Below are 18,858 nucleotides of genomic sequence, written 5' to 3' on the forward strand. Positions count from 1 at the left end.
TTTAATTTTGTTAAATATAATACAGGGCGATAATATTTGATGGCAACAATTAAAAAAGCGATACATCGCATTTAAGTGATTTAACGCAAAATGTCATTTCGAGACTAATAGCCCTTTTGGGCTAACATCTTTAGATATAACACCTTAAACAGCTTTAGATATAGATCGTAACTTATCGGAATTTTAAAGATGAAATGTGATTGATTATCGTAACGGCAAAAACAAAAACGATAAATAGGGAAAAAATTTATAACCCGCTGATAAGGTGAAATATGAATCCACAGGAAAGCAGTTTATACCCTGCTGGTAAGATGAAGTATTAGTGATCTATAAAGACGCAGAACTGATTATCAATTTTGAACTCAGATTTGATGAGGGACAGGCACTGTAGAACATCCATCACATCCTATTGAGGAAGATCACCCGCTGTTTCGCCAAGATCATCAGCTATTGTGAAAGGCCACAACATTCTAATCAATCTTTGAAAACATAAATGAAAGTCAATCATTGACCACATGCACTAAATTAATAAAACCGGGCTGTTTTTGAAATCACTTAAAGAATAAGCACTGAAAGACAGCCTTTAGATATCATGATGGCGCTAGGCATTAGACATAAATGTGCAGCGTCATTAGAATATTTTTGGAAGCGGTAGATGTGAGAAATGAGCAATGCCCTCGCCTGGACTCGAACCTGCACCTCTCAAAATATGCGCCGAGTGTGCTAACCATTACACCACGAAGTCATGCCGAAAGGAGGCGAAAGTGTCAGGAGGGAGAAAGTGTAGTGATCAGCACACTCGGCACGTGTCAGGAGGTCCGTGGTTCGAGTCCCGGCGAGGCTACTGCTCATTTTTCATGGCTCCTGCTTAAAAAAAAAAAAAAAAAAAACCTAATGACTCCACAGTGGCGCCCGAGCTGAAAAAGGTGGCGGATTATTATTCTTCACCACCAGAATTTGGCGATTGTGTACCCTACTCATCAGTCGCCCTTTAAAGGGGGAGTATATCAGGTATTTCTGCCGCCTTCTTAGTATGCCTTCGTGGTGTAATAGTCAGCAGGCTGTGCGCGTATTCGATAGTTCTGTGATTCGAGTGTCCGCGAGGGCATTGCTAATTTTTCAACTCTCCTTCTTCAAAATTCAAAATTCAGACAGAACTTTATTTTTCTCTCACCACAATAGTAACGGATTTCCTCTATAAATATTACTAAGAAAAAAACCCTAAATATTTTTTTTTAATATTTTATCTGAATGAAGTAACAATATATGAAAATAAGAAACAAATCAGTATAAGTGCTTGTTAGATAATATTTTAATACGGTATTTTATTATAAAGTACGTAATTACATTATAAATAATAATCTTTTATAAGGTCGGTAACAGAGTTATAAATAATTATTTATAAGAGATTGGGGGGAAAAAAGCATTCATTGGGATGAAGCAAATATTCAGTGATGAATGGCCTTGGTTCTAACACCACAGAAACCTTTAAAATTTGTCTATAGAAAAAAGTTTTGGACTCTCGTAATCGATCGCATATTATCAACTTTGATGATGCTTATTTTTCGATCTCTCAGATCCAAATGATTACCAACGAGGAAAGCATATACTTCAGTTTTGAGTTAACAAACATTCCAATATTTTGTCCTAAGGCATCTTGCGTTTGTATGCGTTGCTGTTGTTACTGATCCTAACTGGCTAGCCATTAGGCTGGACCAGATCCACAAGGACACAATAACCAAAAGTAAATACAGGGGGTCAGAACGCTTCATTAAAAGGTAAAGAAAAAAAGAACGCCTGTATTTAATAAAAGGGAACTTTAAAAACATACTTTTGTCCCTAAAAATGGTAATTAACTTTATTGGCACGCTTTAACTGTGATTGACGAGTATACTCGTCATGGAGAAGCGGCACGATTTTGTGTATTGACAAGTATACTCGTGCGTATAATGAAATGGAAAGATAAGAGGGAGGTTTATTTAGTAAGTCCTGTACATAATGACAACGTCACAGAAACAGAGAAAAGAAAAATAATAGCAAAGGAACCGGAGCTAGTGATTGATTGTAATAAAAAAAGTGGGTGGAGTGGATGTGAGCGATGGATTTATCAAAGCGTGCTCCACAGCAAGAAAACGACTCAAAAAGTACTACAAAAGGATATTTCCCCATTTCGTAGACATTATGTGTCTGAATTCATTCATATTATATAAAAAATAATGGAACATGATCGCGTATCAACTTTTTGCTCAAATTTATTGAAGACACTTTTGCGACGTATCCAATTGAAAGAAACAAATCGGCACAAACTCGGCCATTTAGACCTAATATAAGCCAATTAGGCGGGAATCATGTTCCGGATTATATAGCCGGAACATCGAAAAAAAAACACAACCCTACGCGAAGGTGTTCGCATTGCTACAAACGTAAGATCAGGAAGGAATCGCGTGACTGGCGTTCGATTTGCAAAGTCCCATTGTGTATGGTACCCTGTTTCGTGAATATCACTCCACAGCAGGAATTTAAATTCTTACTTTTGTATGTATAATATTTGATTTAATTGATTGCATTTTTAGTTTAATATGTATGCAATATATGCTTATGTTAACCAAATAAGTCAATATTAGTAATAAAATTTTCAGTTTTATAAAATAAATCCATCTTTTTTATCCAATATCTTACCAGCGCAACTTACTCTGTGATGGACGAATATACTCGTCACGGCTCGATTCTGGCGACGCAAAACGGTGCGCACTCTTAAACGAGGGCCCCACAGTTAACTGGTTAAGAGGGAGAAAATATAAGTATATAGGAAAGAATAATAAACTGTAGCGTCGTTCCTTATACTCTTACACAGTGAAGACACCTTCTCCGAACATGTCAGTTACAGCAGATTATAAATAGATTTACGCTAAACTTCTTTTAATGATAAATTTTACGAAACACAGGTAAATCGATAGTTTCTCTGCGAAATGTTTCATAAAATATCATTTTAATTCTATATATGCATGTCAACAGAACAAAATTTGTTTATGATGCTAAATAAATAATTTTAAATTATTCCACGAAAGGTTATGCAAACGCGCATATTGGTGAAAACATTTCATTCCAAGGACACCGCCTCCCGTAAGATTTCTTTCTCTCCCCTTTCTTTTGAGTTTTTCTTTTTTTTTTTTTTTTTCCCTTTTTGGTCCTGTTTTGGCTGATGTCCAAAATCACGTTCCAGAGGCTTCACTTTCTCTTTGGTAAACTCCAGACATCAGTGTATCTGCTTCTAAATGTGAAGCGTGACTGTTTCGTCTGTTGCTCCGTTTGACCTAATGTGAACTTCCAGAACCTAAATAAACGCTCGTATCACAACTCTAGGTTTCAGAACGCACACAGTTCCCTCAAAAAAAGATTCTTTGTAAGCAGGATAAATTTTACAGCAACATAACTGAGGCAGGGAAGTTATGTGCAAAGAAATTTGAAGAAAACTGAAATATGTAGAAGATAAAAAATCAAAAAAATTCAGTTACAGTACTCCTAAGGTTTAAAGGCCATTTATAGATAATGGCAAAAATTAAAAAGTATTTAAATGAATCACAAAAAGAAAATTTGTAAGTTATGGTAAAAAAGTAGAAAAATGTATTTTTATTTCAAATGTTATTTAAAAGCTAGTGGGCTGCTGCCAAAGTAAAATTTATAAGTTCTATGTACACCTTAAAAGAAAGGTGTTTTCTTGTTTCCGCGGTTGTCAAAATCATTCCTGTTTCGATGATATCATCAGTCTTCATTACCTCCTGCCTAAAGGGGTTACATAGTGGGGGTCCGAGCGGACCTTGGCCTCTCCCGAAAGGTGGGAAAAAAAATTAAAAGAAGAATTTTTAAAAGGAATAATCGAAAAATATTTCCGATCTCAGATTTTTGCATGAATGAAGATAATATTGTATTAAAAAGGGAAGAGAGAGATGTTCAAACTCTACGATGATTTTGGCAATGAACTAAAAGATCGTTTCGTAAAGTAAAAAACAATTTTCTTCAAAAAGTCTGCATAAAGGTGAGTTATAATAAAATCTTTCAGAATAAATATTCGTTTTAAAACGGTGTTCTTTCCACTAAAGCGACGACGTCTTTGATCTTAATTGCGCTTTTGCAACTTTTAAATCTTTCATTTATGCAAATCCAATAGACTAAATTTTCTTTATTTTCATTCTGAATTCGATACTGATAACCTTTGTAAAGGGCTAAAGTTTTTTTTTCCTTTTTAATAATGTCTAAAACATTTATAGTGATTAATAAAAGATGTGAAAATAACAACCAATACTGTAGCAGATTTACAAATGGAATGATACTTAAGATATCAAGAGGAGCCTAAACTAAGACACGTTTTCAATCTAACGAAGACTAACTTATTCACAAAGAAACTGCCCAGCTCTTCTTAATGACTCATCGTGACATCTCCTGAGGAGCTGTGGGAGGGGTACTGTACTCTCCGATTTCGCGGAAACAGGAAGAATTTTTAAAAACGCGGAAAGAGGAATCGCGGAAAGAGAACTAATTCAAAAGAAAATGCACGAAAACATTTGAAATGATTTCACTTTTTCCAAGCAGCAACCAATTCGTAAATAATTTTTTGTTGCCAAACCAGGAAACGAAAACTTTTAACACTTCAGGTTAACACGTATGTGTAAGACGTTATGATTCAAATTTAATGTAATGTAACTTTTCCTCGATATTAATAAATTAATTAACGTGGAAATAACGTATTGTGTCATTTACCCTAACCCGAAACAAAAAAAATAGATAACAGCAGCTATTTATTTAAAATCCCGAAATTAACGAAACATTTTTGACCTACAATGACGTCACATGCAATCGCCTGCTTTCTGCGCGGTCAGATTATGATATTATATAATAAAGTGTTTAATCTTTGAAAATGCTATTTTTATTTCACATTTTGTAAAACTTACAAATTTTTGACTAATAGCCTCAACGATTTGAAAGCGACAACACTTTTCGAAATAAAGAATTTTTATCTCCAGCGCGCAAGACTGTTGCCACTCGGAAAAATGAGTGAGAAAATGATCAGAGTTTTTAATTAATATCTAGGCTGATTAAAGTCGTACGAAGATAATAATGGCCGAAATGGCTTCCTGCGAATTTTTGGAATCCGGGGCAGTTACCTCTCTCGAAACTCCCCGGCGTTCCGGAGCAGATGATGTCACAAATAAACAACGTACAGACTGAAAGACGCGCATAGATTTTAATAGTATAGATATACAAATGATGTACCATGATGATTGAAAAAACGTATGAAATTATGTTTTATGGAAATGATAAAGATTTTACACTTCGTTTGAAACAAAATCTAACAATTTCGTCGAAACCTATTTTAAATGAAAACTTGTAGAGACATTATGTATATTTTTGGAAAAACCGCTCACATATGTGCTCACATGGAAATAAGCCCACTGATAAATAAAATACGTAGAAATATCCCTACATTAATCAATCAATAAATTAATCGATTTGAACATCGTACACCTGCTTGAATTTTTTAAAGAAAAATTATTTGAGCCTTTGAAGAAAATATTGGACAAATGCTCATATTAACCTTTTCAGGAGCGGTATATAAAAGAATGTAAATTATTGTAAAATTTTGCATGTACTGTAATATTTTATACCACTGGCCTCCTGTACGACAATTTGTTTCCTGTAACTGCCAATAGTTTTTGTTTTTTATTTGCATACTTTCAATGTGTATCTATAGAAATTGATGTTTGAATGTATTTTTTTAAGTTTGGAGCGAAAAGAGTTCTAGAAGACCACACAGTTTCCAATCGAAGTGTGGAATCATTATGAAGCAGCCTTCGAAAAATCTCCTAAAACAACAAATTATTACGAAAGCTTTCATAAGGTACTAAATTCATTATTTAATTGTAGCCATCCCAGTATGTGGTTCTTGTTTGACTGACTGGAAAAAGATTTAGCCTGTCAACGTTTATTACTAGCTATTATAAATACAGGGCGTACTGAAGTTAAAAAAGAAGAAAATATGAAAACTTACATTTGGTAATCGCGAATCATGTAAGAAACTATGATGAAATCGATGATAAAATTAGATATTTACATATATTATCGATATATTTAGTAAGTTTGTAGAGACATTAGGTATTTTGGAAGCAACAGATGTGAAAAATGAGCAAAGCCTTCGTCGGGAATCGAACCACGGACGTCTGGAATACGCGTCCAGCTTGCAGACTACCACTCCACGAAGGCATGGTAGGAAGGCAGGAGAAATACCTTATATACTCCACACTTTTAAAGGGCAACTGAGAGTTTTAGAGGACACAATTTCCAAATCCGGAGTGTGGAGAATCATCATCCACCACTCTTTTAGTTTGGGCGCCAGTGTAGAGTCATTAGGATTTTTGGAAGCAGGCAAGATGAAAAATCAGCAATTGCCTTCGCCGGGAATCGAACCACGGACCTCTGGAATACCGGCCCAGAGTGCAGAACCACTACACCACGAAGGCACCCTAAGAAGGCGGGAGAAATACCTTATAAAGCTTCAGAAAATAGCTTTCATATACTTTCACTCAATTTTATAGAAGTCCAAACCTTTTCCTCATTCGAAACCTGCCAAAGAATTGTTAAATCTTGCAGCTGAATAGATGCTGTAGAATGCCACCGTTTCATAAATTGCCGGTAACACAGGTAGGCTAGAAAGCAGGACAGATAAAAAATGAGCAACTCTCTCGCCGGGAATCGAACCACTGATTTCTGGAATACGCGCCCAGCGTGCAGACCACCACACTACGAAGGTATGCTAAGAAGGCGGGAGAAATACCTTATATACTTCCCCCTCCCCCTTTTAAAGGGCGACTGAGGTTTATAGGGGACCCAATCGCCAAATCCTGGGTGTGGAGAGTCATTATCCACCACCCTTTTAGTTCGGGCGCCACTGCAGAGACATTAGATTATTTTTAAAGCAGGAGTGATGAAAAATGAGCAATGCCCTCACCTGGAATTGAACCGCGGACCTCTGGAATACCCGGCCAGCGTGCACCACACCAAGAAGGCATGCTAAGAAGGCGGGAGAAATACCTTATAAACAAATTAAATTACAGATTATTGAAAAATTTCATCTATTAACGGTTTCAGTACTCATATATCTTAGAAACGTAGTTGCGAGGCAAAGCACTGTCGAAAATCACAGAATTTCTTATTATCACTTAGGGAGGAGGAAGAACAATTTGTATGCTTTTATCAAAATTCTTCAGTTCGAAGCATTTTAATTAAAATTATACTTTATGAGCGCAGATATAAATAGTAAAAATTTAATACAAATCAAAGATAAATATGAAATAGCGAGTACAGAATCTATAGACTGAACTGAAATGAAAGTCCGATGAAATTATTTATTTCTGTTACGATAAATTAGTAATAATTGATACAAAAGAATATCTCCTGCACCAGTTATTTCCAATTTATTCAATAACCTAAGGCAAATATAAGCAACATAAAAATTTAAGTTCATATTCGAAGCATCATTACCGTCAGGCATCCCATGAGGGACTGTTCGAAAGCTTTCTGGAAGGCCCTGCTGTCTCCACACCATTCGAGGAGTTCTCTGGCAGCATTCTGGAAACCTCCAGGGGTGTTTAAAGCCTGAAAATATAATATCACTTTATTACAAATATGAACTGAAAGAACATAATCATCAAAAGCCTAGAAAATAAGTTAATGAAGTTTACTGCGAATGAAATGCATGCAGTCAATTATTAACCATCCAACAAATATCCTGCACCGATGATGCGAAGTTTATTCTAATTTCAAAACTCCATTTAAACAACATCGAATTAAACTACTGAGCAAAGAAAAAATACGATCAGAAGATGGAAAATCACACAGACATGTTTACTAATAACAAAGTACGCAGGTTTATGTTTCTTGCAGCAATGTAGAACAAATAAATAGAAAAAAAAATATTTACCAATCGGTCGTTGCTTGGAAAGAATGAAGCGATTCATTCATATTGAAATGTTTTTATGCAATTTCTTTTAAAGTATACATAGAACTTGTAGAGACATTACGTGATTTTGAACCAGAAGACATGAAAAATGAGCAATGCTCTCGCCAGGACTCGAACCTGGACCTTTAGAATACAAGCCGCGTGTGCTACCCCGATCGTCAAATCAGAGCGATGAAGAATCTCATTCACAACTTTTTTAGTTCGGCCTCCTCTGTAGAGATATCAGGTTATTTTTAAGGAGAAGACATGAAAAATATGCAATGTCCTCGCCGGGAATCGGACGAACCTCTCGAATAGGCGCCGACAGTGCTACAGTTATAAGGTATTTCTACCGCCTTTTTCGCATGCCTTCGTGGTGTAGTGGTCAGCACGCTCGGCGCGTATTCAAGAGTTCCGTGGTTCGAGTCCCGGCGAGGGCATTGTTCATTTTTCATGTCTCCTACTTGAAGCAACCTAATGTCTCTATACAGTGGCGGCCAAACTAAAACTAACAAAAAAAAAAAAAAAAAAAAAAAAAAAAAGAGAGAGAGAGGTGGTGGATGATGATTTTTCACCACCAGGATTTGGCAATTGGGTCCCCTAATCCCCATTCGCCTTTTAAAAGGGGGAGTATATAAGGTATTTCTTCTTCGCATGCCTTCGTGGTTTAGCGACCAGTACGCTCGGCGCGTATTCGAGAGTTCCGTGGTTCCAGTCCCGGCGAGGGCATTGCTTATTTTTCATGTCTCCTACTTCGAAATAACCTAATGTCTCTACAACGTTACACCACGAAGGCACGCAGAAAGAAGAGAGGAAGTACCTCGTAAAATCATAAAATTTACTTTGACCGCAGCTCGCTAGTCCAGCAATAATTTATAAGGAATAACGTAATTTTAATGCCTATTCTAAGGAATCTCAGCAGATATGTATTTAAAAGCAATGAAATTTAATTATTCATCGAAAGTGACATATTTCTATGCAGTCTAATGTTCAGTAATTAAACACAGGATTCTTTTCATTATGGGGAAACAATCAACGACGATGAATTTATCGAAGAAATCTGTACTCTTGTAATTGGAAAAGCGGCAGTTAAAGAGAATTCGCCTTCCCGATAAGAGCCTCAAATTCTAAGGTGTAACTCGGAGTGTCACTTGTGGCACAGCCTCTAGAAAACGAAACATATGTTCAAGCATATTTGTTTCTAACAATTCAAATTTGTTGCATTCCTGTATATAATACTTAAACAGATCTAGTGAAGATACCAAAATGAAACGAAAGTGTTAATAAGAGAAACGCGAATATCCCAGAAGTCAATCCAATTGAGCCTACCAATCACATTCAATTTAATTAACTAGAACCTTTCCCTTCTATTATTTTCCTAGCAATAACATTCTATTTGACGAAGGGTAAAATATTTCCGGTCAACACCGACCGAGCCTTCGGAAGACTAATACCAACTCTCCATTGCCACGAAGATACGGAAATGGTTTCTGGCGACAGGAAGGCGGACGGGAACAAACAATCCAACAAAAAATATATTGTTTGTGGAAATATTGTGTCGCGACGGTTGGGCGAGAGTATAGAGACATCTCGTCCCTCTTTTTTTGATGCATAGTTAAATCTACCTTACGATCCTCGGCATGGCTGTGTAAAAAAAGAATGGCTGAGAAGAGAATATGGAGAGCATAATATCAAATTTTCCGTGACACATTGCCACCAACTGGACATAAAAATAATTCTAAGAGCGTCGACAGGGGAAAGTTTCGATGGAAAATGGAAACAAATCTTTGTTGGCTGCTGTTACTTTATCGAGAAGGATAAGATTTATTATGGGACGAGGATAGCAGCAATAAGTTATGATTTTCAATATCGAAAAGATTACAGAAATGCCTGGATTCTCGTTTCTCGATACAAACTATTATCCTACAACATGGGTTAAAACAATTATCTTATCATTCCACTAAAAATGATTTAATATTGGAGGAGGAGAATGACACTCTGAAAATTTCATATTACGTTCTAACACCTCGAAGAGTTTAATTTCATTGAAGGTTATTACTGTTTCAAAAAGTTGAAAAAACTTTAAAAAGATAAAAAGGCGTAAGATAAAAAGAAACTAAAATCTAATTTTGGTATGCAGATTTCAGTTTAATACTTACACCGATTTTAAAGCAGTACGACAGCTTAAGAATTAGTTGCCTATAAATTAAAAAAAAAGAATATAAAAACTTGAACTGGAAACAAGTTATTTAAATTCGAAAAGTAGAAAGATAGAGATAAAAATATGCTATATTGTTTTTTCATCGTAAATTAACACCGCCTGAAGTTTGCACTTAACCAATAAAGAAAAGACAAAATTCGTAAGGATCTTAGCCGTGCAATTATCTCATTGAATCGTTTGTGCACGAGAACAGCAACAAATATTTTTCTCAAGTGGCAATATTTTCTGTTTTGCTCGGACACGAAACTTGCAAACTCAAAATAATAAAAAACTCGAAGAGCTTTTTTTTTTTCCAGGTTTTTAAAAACCAGTATTGAAGCAAAATAAATTTACAGATAATTTACATGCAGCATATAATAGATTATTAGTCCTGCCACATTTTGAATTTGATCAAGGTTACGTATTTCGATTAAGCTAGAAGTGCTTGGCTTGTGTAAACCTAAGTTGAGTAACGCTTAATTTTGTGTCCGAATTAAAGGGTCTTAAACACATTTCTTCCGATTTGTGTTTTGTTTCACAAGCCTAGCAGCTAACTCTTCAACAGGTATTTTAAATCTATAGTGAATGCTCCCTAAGAGAACCAGACTTTGTAGTGGGGCCCGAACTAAAAGGTAGTGAGTGAGTGAGTGACGGAGGACGTGGGCACTGTTACTTTACCATAGTGGTTAATCAGTACAGCACCACGTCCACCATTATCCAGAGCATCCGAAGGGGTTCGCTGCCATGCCGGGCCCCAGCACTACTATTAATATCCTTTTATACATTACAGTAGATATGCTGAGTATTCTGAATTTATGTACACATATACAATCCATTTTGTGTTACAGAAGAATGGCATTCAGATTACATGAGATGCTCGTTTATAATGCTATTAGGTGTGCAGTTCACATTAGATTTACATTTATTTGACAATAAAGACTCATTATAAGATTCATTATTATCATTCATGTATTAGGCCATTAGATGCGCTATACACATTACGTTAGAAAGATGCGCTAAACACATTACGTTAGATATACGTTTGTCAGAATTGATAAACTATTCATTTTATTAGATGGCGTATGGTACATTCATAGATACTGCAATAATATTTAATACATAAGACATAGCTTATATACATATAGGCACTAAATTACCACTGTGTGGCCAGTACATCACATGCTCTTACTGCATGATTATGGTATACTCTTGCTAAACTTTAGGTGCACATTGCAGTTACTATACATATGGTTTAACCCTTAGCGCTCCGCACGTTTTTGTACCACTGCCTACCAGCAACACCGGCACATTTTCGCAGCGGATTGCAGCATCCAGAATATCTGCATAAATCTCTTTCTTGTAAATATTTTACTAAAGAAAGGGATGTGACTCTTCTCCTTAACTGACCAATAGTCCTGCATATTCGCCAGGAGTATCGTACCCATATTGATAATAACTCCAATAAAAGCCCAAAACTCATCCTCTTCCACCGCACGCCACGTTTTCCAAGTAGAATTACTAGATATTTCTTTATTCTTTAGAACATTTTCTGCGTAATTGTTGGTTTCTTTTATACTTTCATTTACCAGTTCGTTTGTGAAAAATAATTTGAAATATTGTGTCGGCTGTACAATATTTGTAGGAATTTGTGGTCCAATGACCTTTGGCGATACACTAAAATGTATTCTATCTGGAATATCTAATTCTTTCCTTACATAGCGCCATTCATCTAAGTCTTCCGGCGACTCTTCGCTTTTTCTTTCAATAACTACCATTCGTCGTCTCTTTGGTAATATAATTTCGGAACCACTACTTGAAGTGTCAGAATTATAATCAACATTGTCTTCCACAATATCTTCTAACAATAAAAAATCAAACACATCTTCACTATCACTCAACTCTGTATTCTCATCACAATAATTATTTTTCTCCATGTTGCTAACCATAAAATGGGTCAAATAATGTTTCAATCGTAACAGTAGCGAGACTGAGCACGTTTTAACTACAGATAACAATTGCCAACGCCGACGATTCCGTAACATCTTAAGCCTAATCATGCTAAAAACATTGGGCTCCGCAGCGGAGCCTACGAAGTTACGGAACAAATGACGGACGGCTCCGTAGCGGAGCGCTAAGGGTTAAGATTAGGTAGTGGATGAAGATTTGTCGAGAAAGTATATAAGGTATTTTTTTCTCTCTTCCAGCATGCCTTCGTGGTATAAAGGTTAGCACCCTCGGCGCGTATTCGAAAGGTCCTGGCGAGGGCACTGATTATTTTTCATGTTTCCCAGATCAAAAATACCTAATGACTCTACAGTTTTTAATTATAAGAGACAAAAGCGCAGTACATCAGTAAAATTTTAAAAATACACAATGCAAGGAAAAAAATCTGTGCAATATACAGATACTTAAAATTAGGGAAAATTCATTCTCAGATTAATACTATTGTTGTGGAAGATAAACGGCAATTTAACGTTGAATTTTACCTACATTTAAAATTCGTACCGTCTGACTGACGTATCTTTCATATTTACCTACAGATACTTAGATATACATACAATTGTTCAAATATTTGTTATCTATCTATATTTCTCTATATGCAATGATGCTGAGAGTAACGCACTTAAATACTTTCAAATCTTGCCGAAGTAGCCATGATATATCTTGTAAGACGTAACGCAACATGCATTTTCGAAGAAAATGACTCACGTTGCTCAGCCGGCATTCTTTCTGTACTCGGCTGCAGAAGCTTCGTTTTCGACCCGCTTTGCGGGAAAGCCGCAACTGCTGGACATTTCGCAGCGATGTACTGACTACCTCCTTCGAATTGTTAAAACATTTACGACTTCCATGAAGAAATGTAACGTCATCAGTTTTTTTAAATAAAAATGCTAGTAATCATTAGTACGCGTGCTCTTAATTATCGTATCTCTAATCATTAGAACTTACTAAAAATAAATATTAGAACTTGCGCAAAATTAGTTGTTTCTGATACAAAGTTGGCTAGAGAAAAACGAAGACGTAGATTTTAAACTCTGAAGCGAATAGGTTGACTTAAAGCTTTGAAATAAAATTTCCATTTCTTATTTCCCGTTTAAAGTTTAAACCAGTTACCAGACCCCACTAGCTCCGGTATGAAAATAGGGCATTTTAAATAAAATAAAAACTTTTAGCAAAATAGAAAGTAGAATATTCAAGTATTTAAATTTCAGGAAGTAAAATTATTTTTTTGAAACTTTGTTTATAAAATTAGGAATAGCAAACATTAGGCATTCAAATAAAATTTAGATCTAGATGGGAAGTTTAGATTTCTTCTCGTTTCTAACACTTTTGGGATGCCAGAAATCACTTAAAAAGAACTGAACCAAAAGGACTTTAATAATATTTGAAACAATAAACTGCAACTCTACTTTAAATATGCTTACGAACTTTGTATTTGAATAGCTAATTTTAGTACAGTTATAATTAAAAATGTTGTATTTCCTCGTACAATGCAGCGCGAGACAAATTTTAAGAGAAAGCTAAGCCAGAAAAGTAAAAATGCAGGAGCACGTGCATTTAACATTGAGTAAATGGATATCTCGGTCATTTCTATTCAAATTGAATAAACCTAATTGACCACTATGTTAGCTGTAACTGTAATTTCATCTTTTTATTGCTTTCTAGAAATCTAAGAGAAGCAGAAATTGCTAAAAATATCTCATGCCACCAGTTGAAATCTATAAAAGGCCGGAGACAGCGAGAGAGTTGTTTAGTCAGTTGCTTAGTTCTTGCGATTTCTTCTAGTTCCGCGTGAACCAAGATGGCTGAATTAGCTTTTTTTTTTTTTTTTCTTCCAGTAACGCTTTTGCATTACGTTGTATTTTAACGTTTTTAGTAGTTTGAAATATAACTACTGCTTATTACTGCGTGATATTGTGAACACTTGTACGAATATCTCTGAAGAACATTCTAGAGTTCTGATACAGTTCTTTTGATAAGAATAAAATTTAATAACTTAGTATCGGACTTGTGCATTCAATCTATTATGAACCCGTACGCACGCAACCTCCATTATAAAATTTAAAACCATTTACCTCCTTTATAAAATTTAAAAGAATTTTCCTCCAAAATTTCACATTCCTATTATTTTTAGAATATCGTACGAATTCGGGGTACGTTCCCCAGATCCAGTAAATATGCTTATGAATTCTATACGAAATCATTTTTAAGTAGGAAAACATCATTACTCTTCAGTTCTGACAGAAACGCTCGCATTTTAATATTGAAAAGTGCGCATTCGTTCATTTTCCCATCCATCTTCTGGCGACAATTTTTGCATATGGATTTTATTATCAATAAAAGGTGTACAACAAATAATACAAGGAACGGAAATTTCGTGAAATGATTTCTAATGCTACATGAAAATTTCTTTTCTTGAACGCACTCTCATTTTTCACGTTCCGTACGAGAAGAACTCCTTCCACCCCATACTGTGGCACCAATCTTCCATTAAGAGAGACCTCCTCCCGATGGATCCCGTTGCAGATAGTGTTCTCCAGTCAAGATAAAGACACATTCTCGCGAGTTCTTTCCTCCCACACATACGGCCGGGGAGGATTAATCGCTAGACATCCATTTGGGAAGTTCCAATGATCTAACCTCGTCGATACACTATTCGCTCGCTACTTTCGATGTTAAATTTTCTTTTCTTTCTTTTTCTTTTTTTTTTTTTTTTTCTTTTTCTTTTTTCTTTTTTTTTTCTTTTTCTTTTTTTTTTTTTTTAATCTGGCAAACTTGATCTAGGCTGAAGCCGGGAATGATGGACTACATCCAAGTAGAGAAATAATAGTTAAAGTTGATGTTAAAATACTTAGTTATCCTGTTGAGATTTAACAGCCAGTTTTTAAAAGCCATTTTGCTATGCAACTGGTTTTAATTGGAATCAGATAAATTAACCAGATCAGTGTTACTACCTTCCCTTCAGAAGATACTAATACACAAATCTGTTCATAGCTTCGGTAATGAACTTGAAATAAAAACAGCTGCAACCGCATAAAGTTTTAAACTCGAAGCGATGATAATCTTCCCAGATGTAAATAAAAAGCTTGAAATTTAGATCATCCTGGGCAACACGTTTTAGACACAGGCAGCAGATAATTTAATGCATAATTTGCCCAAGTAATACGAGTATTTTTGAGGTCTTGCGTTGTTGCAAATATGCAGGGTGCTTATAAAATAATGATGCGGTTTAGAAAATTATTAGTAAATCGATGTATTACAGCAGCGTAAACCTTATAGCATAAACAGCGGCAACTGTCTAACTTTTTGATGCATTAATGACAATCCTTCAGAATATGCACCCTTGGTCACACGACGCAAATTTACACGGTATTTAAAGTTTTCCAATACTGGGTGTAGCATGTCTGCCATTATGAACCGCAGTGCATGCTTTATACGACCACAATCTTCCTCAAGGGACATGAGCACTGGCGGCACATAAAGTCGGTCTTTAACACCCCCTACATAATTTAATGAATATTTTAAATTTAAATTAGTATGGTTTAAATATGTTTGAAAACTAGATATGCAATGGATCATCTTTTTTAATTTAATTTTATCTTTTAACTGTATTTTTGTTTGTCTGCGTCGGGTATGCTGCGTTAACCCTAAGGCCGATTTTTATCGGCCAGGAGAGTTGCAGCACACTCGTAAACTAACTAAATAACCGCCCCCCCCAAAAGAATCTCATGGAGTTAAATCCGGCAAACGGGTGCCCACGTGAGAAGGTTATTTTCTCCTGTTGAAGCTGGACTGTTATTGTCTTCTCTCTCCAACAGCAGTTGCAAAATGTAATCATCAAAATTGGTGGTCAGCTGGGGTAACCACCACGTTTTCAACATGTCTAGAAATGAGTCCCTGGTCACTGAAGCTGTATCTGTGCATATGGTTTCTCACTTCTCCAGATACGGACATCGTGTTTGTTCACATTGCCACTTACATGGAAAGAGGCTTCATCGTAGAAGATGAGCCTTTCTACAAAACCAGCTTCCTCCATTTTTATAACTGCATCTCTTCGCAAACGTCACACCTTTCCACTTTGTCTGCTCGTGTAAGGGCTTACACTAATCCCACTTTGTACGGTTTAAAACATAGCTGCTTATGCAACAAGTTTAACATTGTATTCTTCGGCATGTCCTATTCCATGCCTGCTTTACTTACAAACACTTTGCTGAAGCGCCTCGTGTACTCTTACAGCGTTTACATCAGACTCACGAGGTCCACCAGAACATCCAGTTTTCACGTTATCACCTACTTATACTATTCTTGTGTGGTGGGTCCTTCTTAAACGGTGCGCGAAACTCACGCAGCACTGTAACCTCAAAACAGCGCACACAGAACACCTTTTCCTGTTGAGAAGCCATCTTGGAAACTGATGCTGTGGCTGCGCAGTAAGCGTGACAAATAAATAGGTATCGCATGAGAAAGTTGGACAGTTGTCAAAGCTTATGGTTTAGGATTTACCACGGGTAAGGTAGTACATATATTTATTATTAATTTTTAAAACCGCGCCATTCATTTATAAACACCCTGTATATGTATGTTCAAAACTTCGTAAAAATACTTATATAGCAGTTATATTTGGAGAGCAGAAATAAGTACTAGAAAATCAAAATCGAAGTAGCATCCACTGGAATGTATACATTTGCTCCAACACTCCAGACATTCGTAGAAACGTTGATGGAACGATGATTTTGCCATGGATCGCCAGACGCATCCTTTTGAATAAATCAAATTGTCTGAAAACGTTGACCTTGGGGATAGCTTAATCATAAGAATATTGATAAGAGATAGCAGCAAGTTCACAAGGTCAATCTGGCAAATAAGGTTATTGCGACAAGAGAGATATCCTTTTTTATCACAGGAAAAAGTTCTAAGTTAAAAAAGGAACATCGTGCCGAATGATCGAACGATGCTTAATTCTGCAATCGAATTGAATTACAACACAAATTACACTGTCGTCGATGACATGTCTTCGATCGTGATTTCACACATTTTTTCTGCACAGAGTGAGATAGTTACTATATGGGGATAATAGCTGTTTCACCGTTTGAGAAATAACTCGTGACCCCTATATGTCTACCTACAGAGATAACGTTACCGCCTTCCAACAGAAATTCAGTTATTGATAGTTTCATGCATTTGACATGAGGTTTACGCGAATGAATCAAGGACTACTTAGAATAAAGGACTACAAATAAACAAAACTAAAACATTACTACCAAAAACGTCAATATATAACAATTAGAACCTTAACTGATATTAATCTGAAGTTTATTACTTACATTATTTGCACAGTTCATAAGTTACTAAAGCATACTAACAACACAAAATACAGACAGCCATAATAATAATCAAATATTTTCTCACTCGAATTTTTTTACATCTATAATTTTTGAATTATTCCAAGAATCTTAAAATTCTCACGCCAGTACGTGAAGCACGCATATTTTTTTAATGCAAACGCACATAAGATAAAAATAAGTAAGTACTAGCTTTAATTTGATTTCTTAATTTGGTTAGTAATTGATGTTTTTAGTCAGATTCGGTAGCTAATCAGAACCTAATCAGAACAAGCCCACGAATTCTATCGTGACAAGGCGTCTGTCATTGCCTTGGTCTCATACAGGTGACAGTATGACTTTGTTCAGTTCCGTCCTCAGTTTTGAAGGACAACAATCCGGGGGGGGCAGGTCCGAGGTGTCTTCCCCTTCTCTTCCGCTACCACCAAGCCCTCGACAGGACTTTCGGCTCACCAAATATTTAGAAGCCCCCCCCATGCGTCAAAGATTATACATTTACAATATTGCCTTTAAAATTTATAAAAATGCCTTCTCCGGGATTTGAAGTCGGGTCCTTCGATACAGTAGTCAGAGTTACTAATCACTATCAGTCAGATTCAGGCAGTAAATAGCAAACTACAGAATACCGACTATTATTATAGATTATAATATTATTATAACACAGGCTAGACTATTATTATAACACAGGAATTTCGCCGAAGCAAAAATGCAAAAATATCAGTTATAAAAGTAACTACTTACTATGCAGAAAAAGGACAAAAATACACAATTTTGTATTTCGGGGTGGGTAATCGTCAAAGCAATTTAAAGAACATTTGGCTTTCGAGAATGAAAAAATATTTAAAAAATTAGAAAAGAATTATTGTTATAAAGGAATATAATAATAGAGTCAATAAATAAAATTTAAACTAAAATAGTTTTACATCTAAAAATTTCCCAGTAATGAAATTAATAATTAATACAAGATATAATTTTCTACTGAATAACGTAATGAAGTTGTAGCGCCATTAGGTTATTTTTGAAGCAGCAGACGTGAGAAACGAGCTATTCTTTCACCGGGACTCGAACCTGGACCTCTCGAATACGCACCGAGTGTGCTACGCTTGCACCACGAAAGCATGCTGGAAGGGTAAGAAAATACCTCACAGAGTTTCAACACAACAATAACATTCCTTAAAAAAAAGAAAGAAACGTATAAGTGAAGATGCACAGTATTCGCATGTACAGAAGAAATTAACATAGAATTTGAAATTTAGAATTTGGGTAGTTATATTAAAAGAGAATAGGCTTTTCGACAGCAACGCAAATACTATTACACTTTT

General features: G+C 35.8%; 1 protein-coding gene across 5 annotated transcripts in view; it reads right to left on the reverse strand.

The window, feature by feature from the left end:
* The window catches only part of LOC118202925 (zinc finger MIZ domain-containing protein 1-like), a 1,176,934-nt gene that overhangs the window by 553,432 nt on the left and 604,644 nt on the right, over nucleotides 1-18,858 (reverse strand). For all 5 annotated transcript variants that reach the window (XM_085814453.1, XM_085814451.1, XM_085814450.1 and 2 more), the window contains one exon: nucleotides 7,537-7,650. In XM_085814453.1, coding sequence (XP_085670579.1) covers nucleotides 7,537-7,650 — 114 coding nt within the window. The remainder of the gene's footprint in view (nucleotides 1-7,536; nucleotides 7,651-18,858) is intronic.

The sequence above is a fragment of the Stegodyphus dumicola genome, chromosome 4 (assembly GCF_044657685.1).
Source record: "Stegodyphus dumicola isolate Sdum_Otavi_A_Nest chromosome 4, ASM4465768v1".
In the NCBI taxonomy this organism is placed as follows: Eukaryota; Metazoa; Arthropoda; class Arachnida; order Araneae; family Eresidae; genus Stegodyphus; species Stegodyphus dumicola.